This window comes from Stegastes partitus, unplaced genomic scaffold, assembly GCF_000690725.1.
Source record: "Stegastes partitus isolate 25-593 unplaced genomic scaffold, Stegastes_partitus-1.0.2 Scaffold60, whole genome shotgun sequence".
Classification (NCBI taxonomy): Eukaryota; Metazoa; Chordata; class Actinopteri; family Pomacentridae; genus Stegastes; species Stegastes partitus.
The window spans coordinates 1017341-1029236 of NW_007577791.1; the positions used below are offsets into that span (position 1 = coordinate 1017341).

The 11896-nt window shown below is 41.1% G+C and overlaps 2 protein-coding genes across 2 annotated transcripts in view; both read left to right on the top strand.

The window, feature by feature from the left end:
• The first annotated feature begins 3331 nt into the window (after window positions 1-3331).
• Window positions 3332-11399, top strand: unc45a (unc-45 myosin chaperone A). The gene is made up of 19 exons (XM_008275868.1): window positions 3332-3492; window positions 4260-4452; window positions 5616-5791; window positions 5887-5976; window positions 6096-6263; window positions 6569-6737; window positions 6878-7048; window positions 7203-7374; window positions 7534-7834; window positions 7916-8010; window positions 8158-8299; window positions 8528-8668; window positions 8843-8970; window positions 9046-9112; window positions 9215-9328; window positions 9428-9543; window positions 10083-10200; window positions 10288-10443; window positions 10529-11399. Exons 1-19 carry the CDS (start codon window positions 3469-3471, stop codon window positions 10814-10816), a joined length of 2829 nt encoding a protein of 942 aa, XP_008274090.1. The 5' UTR covers window positions 3332-3468; the 3' UTR covers window positions 10817-11399.
• A 110-nt stretch (window positions 11400-11509) lies between these two features.
• The window catches only part of rccd1 (RCC1 domain containing 1), a 3587-nt gene continuing 3200 nt past the window's right edge, over window positions 11510-11896 (top strand). Inside the window, exon 1 of the mRNA XM_008275869.1 lies at window positions 11510-11726. Within this exon, the coding sequence (XP_008274091.1) occupies window positions 11534-11726 (193 nt within the window). The 5' untranslated portion in view covers window positions 11510-11533. The remainder of the gene's footprint in view (window positions 11727-11896) is intronic.

Here is an 11896-nt window from a genome sequence, read left to right on the forward strand (position 1 = left end):
AAATTTTCTGGAAAAGAACATTGCAAACTTACATTACTGATGAAAATATTGTACGTGGGTGGTTTCCCAGTGCAAAATGATCCCTCTATGAGCAAGAAGAATCACATGGCAGCACACTGCTGTGGGTGGACATGTGATAGAAGGTCTCAACAACACCTTGTTTGATTATCTGCTCTGATACACCAGAGTTCAAAATACAGAAATCAAAGTTCTTTTTTGTTGGCTCAAAGCAGTCACAGAGTATTGCTGGATTTAAAATTAAACAACCCCCCCCACAAAAAAAACTGCTCTGTTTACATGGTTGAAATCGCCCCAGCACACAGCAACGCTAACTTCTGAATAGCAAATAGAAAAGGAACTGCCTTTGGAGAAATAAAAGGACCTTTCTCACTAATGCTTTCATATTCAGAGTGAGGACACCAGAATATAATTGTCCACTTCTCACCTCCTGTTTACTCAGTGGACTGTGGCAGTGACAGCTTTTAAGCGTATAAATATTATGCTGTAATCTACCATATAAATGACATGCTGTAATTAAAGGATGACTAAACACAAACACACCCAAGTGAATGATATATTAAAGATGATTTTTTTTTTTTAGTCAGTGATGTCTCGGGCTCATTTATTTTTTCATTTTTAATGGTTGTCATAATAAATACACAGCTCCAAAACTGGGGAGAATACAGCACTTTTCTATTATAATGCCTCCAAAGAGGAACGACTGAGTGGCAACCTCCTTTTCCGAGCCACTCAACTGTAACCAAAGTGTCTGAGACCAAAGCTGAAGGCCGGTCTGACGACTGCTGCTGAAAGCCAATAGGCAAGTAAACACCACCTGAAAAGCCCTGTGTGGAAAATGTAACAGTGCTTTGCAGGTGAGTCTCATTATCGTTTTTTTTTTATGGCTCATTGAGGAACTCTTTGTGTGTTTATGGGAACAGGTGATTATCTGACACTTCAATAATTAATTAGCTCACTGTGGGCTACATGACGGGAACAGATGGCACTGTTTTGGTTTTACTCCAATCAGAAGAGACTAATAACTTTTCATGAGCGCAACAAAAACATTCAAAGTGCGGTAATTAAGGTGTACGAGAGTGTTGTTTCCAGACTTAAAATTAGGTCTCGTTCCAGTAAACTACACCAGTAATGACAGAACTCTGTTCTGAAAGGCGTAATCTCTCCCAAAACAAAGTGGTGATAAGGAATAAATGTTTGCACAGCTGCTTTCGAGTTTGATTTTAGACTGTGGCTCTTCTGTTTGGCTCCCTGGTGTTGTTACTGAGCCTCGTGGATCTCCCGCGGATCTGTTATGTATGAGGTCTTACAGCAAACCAACCCCCGAGGAAAATATACCAATTGTTCATGCTGGATATTCTTCTAAATTAACAAAGCTGCTGTGGTAATATGAGAGTCTTAACAGGTGTACCTGACCGCAAGCCCTAAAGGGAACCACCTTGTCTCCACAGCAACGGAGCACATACAACAATAGTGCTGGGCTGTCCAGGTAAACGAGAGCTCCCAGGGGACTGATCCAGGAAATACCAACACTTATATCAGTGGTTGTGATCTGTGGGGCTTTGCTTCAATACAGACAAAGCAGTAAAGCTGGTTTTACAACATGTAGAGTTGTTTGTTTGTCATCTGACTGGTGTTAAAATGCAGGACAAGACTGAGAACACAATATGTCTGGTTTGCTTTTCCTCCAAAAAGTGAAAAATGTTCTATTTTTATTCATTACTACTAATAAAAACAGTAATCCACCCACCTGTAAACTGACTCAAGTTTTAATGTACAGCCAATTTATTTGATTGTCTTCATTTTGTGTGACCTTATATCTTAATGTATTGCATTTCAACAGGATATATTGTGGTTTTTACTCCACTGTTTTTGTCAGACAGCCGTAGCTATTGCATTAACTTTAACAAGACATAACAGACTAGTCACCCTGGGTTTGTATTAAAAGTATGTGTTGTATGTTTGTTTGTTTTGTATTACTGTAAGTCTAGTTTTTATTTGGCATCCTAAACTGTAAATTGGAAAAGATTTATAAGTAAGTAAGTGGTGAATAAACCTGATCTGTTACAAATCATTGATGAGTTTAAAATCAAGGCTGTTTTTTTTTTTTTTTTAGCTTTTTATCCAGACTTTGGTTTATACAGTCGTCCTCAAATGTATTCATACCCTGCCATTAAAGAAAAGGCAAAATTCACAATAGTCACTCAAATAACTAGAAACTGAAAAAAGTAATAACAAATAAAACTTTGCGAAATTATAATTTAGTGAAATAAGGCATTGCTTTTGAATTGTGGTTAAAGAAAAAAGAAAACCAAAGCTGTTCCAGATGAGTTAGAGCACTTTGCTGATGAGCAGTGGGCCAAAATCAAAATAGCTGTCAACAGGTGCAGAAGTCTGATTGAGAGTTACAGAAAACAGTTGATTGCAGCGATTGGCTCAAAGAGTTGTTCAACAAAATATTAGCTTACAGGTCCCATCATGCTTGTATGCTATTTTTTTAATTAAAAAATACAAAATTTAAAAATATATATATACATATATATACTCCAATATTACAACCTACAAGTGTGTGACACTGAGTAGTTTCACAGTGTTGAGCAAAGGTGTAGGTGAGCTGGTGTGCTCGAGATGCAGCGGGTGAGGAGGTGGCGGAAAAAAGCAGCTTATACATCACAGATGTGCACATTTTACAGTAAGCAGCCGTGGAGAGTTACAGCTAAGCCATTTTACGTCAGGAAGGGGTTATTTTCATGCAAAATAATTCTAAATCTGCAAGAGTTTAGCGTTTTAACGACCACAGAGGGACTTTAACAGTGCTGTTGGTAATTCATGAACAGATGCTCATAGATTGCTTTTTGCAATGAGTCACCAAATCAGCTGTAAATTCATTTATTCAATTCAAGTCATTATTGAAGAGTAAGTTAACAGGTTGCTGTTGGATGCGACCACCAGAACTTTCCAACCTAAATATTTTTGTTATTACATGTAAATTCTTCTGAAACTGTATCTGATTAAAACATGGTACCTCAGATTATTTACTACTGTTAAACTATCAACAACATTTATTTTTTAATTTTTTTTATTTATTTAAGTTTCTACAGCTGCAAAAAAAAAAATGTCATTGGCTTTCTGGAACCTTCTGTTTTATCACAAAGGATGTAAGTCTGTGTCTGTGTGGACTGGAGAAAGCCACAGAATGGAAATGTAACCAAATACAGCAGAGCTGCAGACAGAGAGGCTTCGGCTGCTCTCTTCCTTTTACGGTAAAGGAGCGTGTGGGTAGGGGGCGGGGTTTTGCGTACACGTCATCAACGTGCTCCGGACACCCGGAAGTTTAGCAAGATGTGACATGTATGGCAGAAGATAGCGGTGTTTCTAAGCTCGTAAAGGGAAGTTAAGCTACATATTCGCCGTACTAAGTTACGCAGTGTTGTGGGTAGCACCTTCAAGATGAGTGGGAGTGAAAAAGAAAAGGTAAGGCAACAATAGTAGGCGGCTTCGCGTGGTTAGCTTAGCAGAGTTCATCCAGATGCATTTGCTCGAAGCTTTTCTGTCACCTCGGTGTTGAGCCATAAAGTGATCGTCTTTGCCGTCCGTGGAAGCAATTGTCCTCATGTCCCTGTATTATGTCGCTGCTGTGTGCGCTATAATTTATCTGTATGTTTTTACGAGTTGAAGTACCTATAAGGGACCAATTCAACTCATGTAATGCAGTTTCCCACTTACCAAAAAAGATTGCAGCCCCGACATTGTGACTGAAATGTTATCAATGCACCAAAATGACATGATTTCATTCATCAAGATGACAGCTTAAAGATTATAGTCCTCAGGACAACTGCAAAGAGATATTTTTTAAATTTCATATGTAATACCCATCTGAAAATCCTGGTCATCACAGTCTAAACAAACAGAGTACACATACCAAACACACAAACACTAAACACTGCAAACAATACAGTGTTATTGCCTATAATCAGCCAAATGGTCATGCAGGATTACATGATAAACTGAAAACATTTTTTGGTCACAATTATTTGGTTGCAAGAAACTTTAAAGTTTCACAAACACAGTTTTGCTATGACCACAGATAAAAAGGTATGTGTTTCTGCAGGTTATGACTGTTTGATTCATGTGAAAGCAGCTGTAGACGTATGTGAACACAGCTTTGACATGAAGTGCGTGATCCATTTTTGACAGATGATCACCAGGACACTGTTTCTCACCTTTTCTGTTGAATCTAGGACCCTGCAGCCCTGAAGGAGGAGGGAAACACCCTTTTCAAGGCAGGCGACATGCAGGGTGCTGTTTGCTGTTATACCAAAGCAATAAAGCTGAGTGACAGCCAGGCGGAGAGTGCTGTCCTGTACCGCAATCGCTCTGCCTGCTACCTGAAACTAGAGGACTACAGCAAGGCAGAGACTGATGCCTCTAAAGGTTGGACAGTTTTCTATATTGTAGAATTAATAAGCTCAATGAGTAAGACACATTTTTTATGATAGCACATGGGTAATCTTACATTAATTTGAAGAAATTGCACCTCAGAACTTAGTTAAGCCTACTTCTACCTGATTTGCAATCTGTCCATACAGATGGTTTTTACTTTGATTTGGTAAAGTTTGGACAAACAAAGGGCTGTATGTCATCCCAAACTAGAATCCAGATTAGTTTGGTTAGTCTGAAATGCCACAAAATATCCATCCATCCATCATCTACACACCGCTTCATCCTCACTACGGTCATGGGGAGCTGGAGCATATCCCAGCTGACTTAGGGTGAAGGCAGGGGACACCCTGGACAGGTCACCAGTCTATCACAGGGCTACACTTAGAGACAGACAACCAAGCACACTCACATTCACATCTACAGAGAATTTAGAATCACCAATTAACCTCAGCATGTTTTTGGTCTGTGGGAGGAAGCTGGAGAGAACCCAAGCTGGTACCACAAAGCAGAAAAGCTCACATAAAGCAGCTCTTTTCAATAATTAATAAGTAGAAATAGTGAAAAAATGTAGAGAAGCAAAAACTCCAGCAATAAGCTTTGGTGACATGCCTGTATTTATTTATGATTTACACGTTTAATGAAAAGAGAGCTTTTCAATATTTACCCTTCGATGTTGATTAGCTATTACTTGTGGCACATAATCACATAGTGCAAACATTGAATGGTGAATATAGATAGAGAGAGAGAGAGGAGGCTGCTTCAGAGCCAAAGTAGCACATTGTAAATACACAGAATTTTATCAAGAGTTGATCATTAAAAAAAAAACCAGAGGTGTCTTTAATTTGCACACTGTGTAATTTGTTATATATTTTATGTGTGCCTTCAGTGTTGTGTGTCTTGTGGGGTTGTCTGTGTTTTAATGTAGCTGCTGTAACAAAGTAATTTCCTGTGAAGGATCAATAAAGTAACTAACCTAACCTAATAAAAAAAAAAACTTAATATAGGTCAACCCTTAGAAGAAACTAGACACAGTTCTTTTTTTTCATGGCATAATAGTCATGGTTCTGGGTATCATTGCATAAACTGTCTATTTGACTGATTGAGGGTTCGTTGGACACAGTTTTGGTGAATGTTATTGCTGTTTCTCCTTTCAGCACTCGATACTGACCCAGGTGATGTGAAAGCCAGATTTCGAAGAGCCCAGGCTTTTCAGAAACTCGGTCGGCTTGACCAGGCGTTTCTAGATGCTCAGAGGTGTGCCCAGCTGGAGCCAAAAAACAAAGCGTTCCAAGATCTGCTCAGACAGCTGGGGACACAGATCCAGCAAAAGGTGATTTTGATAATGTCATGGAGAATTGTCCTGCATCTAAAACTGTACACTGATAAAACTGTTTCTAATCAAAGGCTTTTCTTTTAATCCTGTAGTCAGCACAACTAAACTCCACAGATGCTCGTGTTCAGCAAATGTTTTCCCTCCTCTTAGACGCATCTGCTAAAGACTCAGATCGACAAAAGGTAAAGATGGCTCATGAGGCCTAATTTTGTCTTAATGTGTTTGATTTCTCCTCGCTTATTTTGCTGAAACAGTTAAGCTGTGTTGCACCAAAATATTGTAATCCTTTAATCAATTTCAGGCTGCTCAGAATCTAGTGGTGTTATCTCGAGATGAAGCAGGAGCTGAGCAGATCTTCCGTAACGATGGAGTGAAATTAATTCAGAAGCTTCTTCAGTCAAAGCTGGAGGAGGTTATCCTTTCTGCACTCAGGACATTAGTTGGGCTGTGCACAGGACATCAATCTAGAGTAAGTGTGACATTTTTCTCGAAGGTTATTCATTGCAAGGTCTTTAACGTCATTTTTCACAGGCTTACAAACTTGTATTTTCTTAGTTAGAAATCATAGATAAGGCAAGAAGTGTATCTATAGTGACGCTCCTTTTATATTCTTTGCTTTCCAGTTTTCATTCATTGTGAAGTCTTGCTTGACAGCTCATCTGCAGATGTTGATATATCGCTACAGCTATAGGGAACATTATTCACTATGCTAGCAACACTTCAATCAGATCCTTTTCAGCTCTTTATTGCTGACATCCACTGTTTTATTCCCAGACTATGGCGATAGTGAATGAGTTGGGAATGGAGCAGCTGTGTGCTGTAATGGGATCAGGAGCCCCCACTGTGTCTTTGGCTGCCTGCCACCTGCTGCAGGTGATGTTTGAGGCTCTGACAGAGGGCATGAAAAGAGAGATCAGAGGAAAAGATGAAGCTATACTTCCTGGTGAGTTGGGACACTGACAGTCCTAATATGTGACACCTGTGGTACTCTCATGAAAGTAAATCTGTATCTAATGCTTTTTGTGTGTGTCAGCTTTCTGTCCTGTGCGTTCAACCTAAATTCGCTCTATGAATTTGACACAGAACCCTCCAAGGAGCTACGCTCGATGCTGCACCACCTCTTGGAAATGTTGCCAGCGTCTAATGTGTCGGGGCCGGGCAGAGACAGCGCCATCAATCTCTTGGTCAAACAAGTACCCCGCAAGTCCTTGAAAAACCCTGACAACTCCCTCACATTATGGGTGATAGACCAGGGTATGAAACACACCAATATGCAATTCATGTAGTTCTTTTATTAACAAGAGCAACAGAGCTTCTGCCACACATGTCATTTTTTCATGTCTTCAGTAATTCTGATTTTATATGACATCACTGCAGCCAAGTTCATAACTCATTTGTTCTTTTGCAGGGCTGAAGAAGATCCTGCAGGTGGCCGGGACTGTTCCTGAGCTCTCAGAAGGACCTCCTCTTACAGACAACACTCACATGAGCTGCTCTGTCTTACTGACCAAACTTTATGATGACCTAAAGAGCGACAAAGAGAGGGAGAACTTCCACAAACTATGTGAAGAATATGTTCAGTGAGTTCACCGACAAAACTTCTGTTACTTACTAATATAAGTTTGGAAGTGCTTACTCATGACATAAATTGCGAGTGTGAGAAATCACGATCAAAGACCCAAAGCAAAAAAGATTGCACTTTATGACTAATTCTTCTAATCTCATGTTTTTCTGCGTAGGCAACACTTTAGCCGTTCTGGACTAGACGCCAAGCTGCGAGCCATCCAGACGGTATCGGTGCTCCTCCAAGGGCCAAGCGACGTGGGTAACAGAACTCTGGAAATGTCAGGAATGATGGATGCGGTGATCTCTCTGTGTGCCTCCGAAGATGTAACTCACCAGCAAGTGGCGGTGGAGGCTGTTATCCACGCTGCAGGCAAAGCCAAGAGAGCCTCCTTCATCACAGCCAACGGCGTGGCTCTCCTCAAGGACCTCTACAAGAAGAGCGAGAATGACAGGATACGCGTGAGAGCCCTAGTGGTAAGTCCTGCAGATAGTTGGAGAAAATTACATTTTTAAAATAAAGATAAAAGTAACAATTTTCCATGGGATATTACACAGGGTTTGTGTAAGCTGGGATCCGCTGGAGGGACAGATTTCAGCATGAAGCAGTTTGCAGAGGGATCTACGCTGAAGCTCGCCAAGCAATGCAGGAAGTACGTTTGGCTGAGTTGAATCTTGAACCTGGGTGTAAATTAAGAGAGATGTCTGATCTATGTTGTTGCATAACCTGATTAAAAACAGTTGAGGAGTGGATTACTGGATTTAAAATAAGAGCCAAACTTAATCTCTTTCTCTGTTAGGTGGCTGTGTAATGAGTCTCTGCCCCCAACATCCCGCCGCTGGTCTGTGGAAGGTCTCGCCTACCTCACCTTTGATGCTGATGTGAAGGAAGATTTGGTGGAGGACAAGAATGCTCTCCTGGCCATGTTTGAACTGGCAAAGGTTCAACTGATTATTGCATTTGTAGTACTTGTTTTAATACTTAACATACAAGGACAACACAGGGCAATGATAAAGCCAGACTGCTGACAGGAGATGATCGTTGTTATTGTGATATTTATTTTTATGCAGTATTTTAATTCCCAACCGTGGCATTCCACACAAAAAATGGCATGATACTGGTGTTGGCTCGGTTACACTGACATTATGTTTTAATGTGTGTTTCTGCAGTCTGAAGATAAGACTGTGCTCTTTGCTGTGGGCTCGACATTAGTCAATTGCACCAACAGCTACGATGTGGAGAAGCCAGACCCTCAAATGGTGGAGCTGGCAAAATATGCAAAGCAGCACGTGCCTGAGGAGCATCCCAAGGTACTGGTTAAATTTTCCTTTTTATACACCTAGAGCTAACATCACTCAATACATCTTTAATATTGCACAGTAGCCTCATCGAATTTCTTTAGGTGTTGAGAAAATTGCACCGCATTCAAATCTATTCTGTCAAGAGTAGCTGTTCTCTTGAAACTGCCGGCCTTTTTAAAACAGGATGCAGCTTCTTATGTGGAGAAAAGGCTGGTGAAGCTGCTGGAGGCCGGCGTGGTGTCTGCATTGGTGTGTATGGTTAAACAGGAGAGCCCTGCCCTCACTGAGGCTTGTAAGGAATGCATCGCCAGGTAGGAAAACTGCAGTCACTTTTCACTCGCTGTTCTCTCTGTAGGTTTTCTGGTTAATATCATTTTTCACTGCAGGGTGTTCTTGGCTCTGGTGGAACGACAGGAAGACAGAGGCACAGTGGTGGCACAGGGTGGAGGAAAGGTAGAGCACCATGATAAATACACTTAGGTTAGCCTGCACACTGCTCTAAACTCTCTGCTTGGGGAGGTTTAAATGATTTATGCCTGCTGTTCTCCTCCACAGGCTCTGATCCCTCTTGCGTCCGATAACACAGATGTAGGAAAAGTCAAAGCTGCACAAGCGCTGGCAAAAATAACCATCACATCTAACCCTGAGATTGCATTTCCTGGAGAAAGGGTAAAAATGCATGCAGTTATGAACCACTTCAGCTAAAAGAAAAAAAAAGAAAAGGAAATAGTTTATTTTGTTTAACCTTGCTCAACATTTTGTTGACAGATCTATGAGGTGGTGCGCCCTCTTGCCAGCCTTCTGAGTCTTGAGTGCACCCTGCTGCAGAACTTCGAGGCACTAATGGCTCTCACCAACATGGCTGGCATCAGTGAGAGACTCAGGTTGGCCACTAGGGGGAAGTCTCTCCCTAAGAATACATGAACAGTGCAGTCAGTTTTAATGGGAATACACACAGTACACATTCTAAGAACAGTTTATGAACTGTTAATAGGTTTAGACATACGTTTTTTTTTTATTGCTTAGCACACAGGATCATAGTTTGCCTCCATAAAAATAAAATGCAGTGAAAATGTTCCCAGCGACCCCATTTGCAGTTCTTCTGGGGCAAGCGCAATTGATTGAGACTTAATTAATTTGGAGTCAATCATTTACATAATTAATGAACATAATCTTCTTGTAGAGCAAATACTAGGTCAAGTCCCACATTCTTGAGGGCAAGCTGTTAACAAAAAATGAAGTACTTCAAGTCTCTGAATGCTGACATTTCCTTTCAAATCTCCTTTATAGACTGACTGCTTACTAATTTATATTTAAGATGTATGAATGTGCTGCCTGGTTCATGACTCTCTTTTATTACATATCATGACAGTTTTTTTTCCAGTGTCATGTAGTTTTTTAATTTAAGTGTGTTGTTTCACAGACAAAAGATCATAAAGGAGAAAGCTGTGCCAAAAGTTGAAGGCTACATGTTTGAGGAGCATGAACTGGTCCGAGCTTCTGCCACAGAGTGCATGTGTAATTTGGTTTTGAGCACAGAGGTAAGACACATAATTAACGAAACAATCTGTTATACAGATCTGATGAAAAGTAGCACTGACAGCAGCGGGTGTTCGGTGCGTCTTCAGGTGCAGGAACTGTTCCTGGCTACAGGAAATGACCGCCTGAAGCTGCTCGTGCTTTACAGCGGAGAGGAGGACGAGAGGCTACGGAAAGCTGCTGCTGGAACTCTGGCCATGCTGACAGCCGAACAGCCAGAACTCTGCACCCGCATCCCTGGAACTGTAAGAAAACCACCCCAGCAACATCCTGACAAAAAAGTTTAATTAATCTTTGCTCTACATGACTCCTGTTGTTCTCTCTTCTCAGACAACTCACTGGCTAGAGATTGTGCAGGCTTTGCTGCTGAGTGAAATATCGGACCTACGTCATCGCGGGGTGGTCATAGTTCACAACATGATGCAGGCGGACAAGAGTCTGGCCGAGACGCTCATGGAGAGTGAGGCTCTGGAGATTCTGTCTGTCCTGGCAAAGGGAGGAGAAGGGGTACCTGATCCTGTCTCGAAGGTAGCTCAGAACTGTCTGGATAAAGCTATGGAGTACGGCATCATCAGAAGCAGACAAGGAGAGGAAACGGGTAAAGGAACTGAACCCTGAAAACACCGGAGCAGTGTGTGGATGTGCCTTCTGGCCATGTTTGAATACTTGCAGAATTATGTTGGACCAGTGAAGTCATTTCCTGAAATGGTCATGTGTCTTAAAAACCTGTGATAACAAATGAGGAACTGAATGAAGAGAGGTGTTAAATAACAAGCAGTTAAGTGTTTTTTTGAGAAATGAGCTGCTGTTTCACATTGTATTTATCTTCATTATACTGTATGTTCATGCACTTCTCTCAAAAGTGTGTATTTCACTTGGAGACCAACAGGGCTTCTCTGTACATTCGTTATTATAAATGGACATTCCTTGATATGTGCAAATATTTTATTTGTCTCATTGTTATTCCCACAATATTAGTTTGTTTTTAAATTACACACTACTTTTTCCTTTATTTTTTAATAACCAGCAAAAACATTTCATTCCCATTATCTTATTTTGGTTTAAATGTTTGTTATTCACGGCTCTCATTGATGCTTCACTACATTCCCGGTGTATTCAATGTGTGATTTGTTGTTTTTATAATTCTGACTGAGCACATGGACAGAAAAAATAAAACTTGTGCACACCTCTGCAGAGTTTACTCTGTGTACTGTAGTTACTGTAACGCAAAACAACTGCGCATGCGCATCACTTCCTGGTGGCGTGTTCATGAGCGTTGAGTTTCGCGGACAACTGCGCTGCGGCGCTCAGGAACGTTTGCATGAAGCTGCTCAGATGCGCTGGTTCGGGTTTGGCTTCAACGCGTTTGGACAAATATGTGTCCGACAGAAATTAGTTAAAGGAGAAGAAAGTGGCGACGCTGTTGAGGAAGTTAAAGTGATAAATCCAACAGAGCTGCGTGCGGACAAAAGTGGCTGCAGTCACATCAGAGCAAGTTGGAGTCGAAGAGCATCTGTGCATTTGGGTGGTAAGCATTAAAAATGCTTCAGCAGCTGTGTGAGTCCTGGGTTAACACCTGGTCTACAAAAAGCCTCGATAATATCCCACTCTTTATTTAGACACTAACTCGTGTCACTGGTTTAGATTTCTTGGTGGGAAGCAGAAACACAAAGCGTCCAGCAGGGGGAGCCATTTACA

Coding starts and splice junctions, on each gene's coding strand:
- unc45a (XM_008275868.1), top strand. CDS start 3,469: ATGAGTGGGAGTGAAAAAGAAAAG. Junction 5,792..5,886: donor GGACACAGATCCAGCAAAAG/GTGATTTTGATA, acceptor TTAATCCTGTAG/TCAGCACAACTAAACTCCAC. Junction 10,444..10,528: donor GCACCCGCATCCCTGGAACT/GTAAGAAAACCA, acceptor CTCTCTTCTCAG/ACAACTCACTGGCTAGAGAT.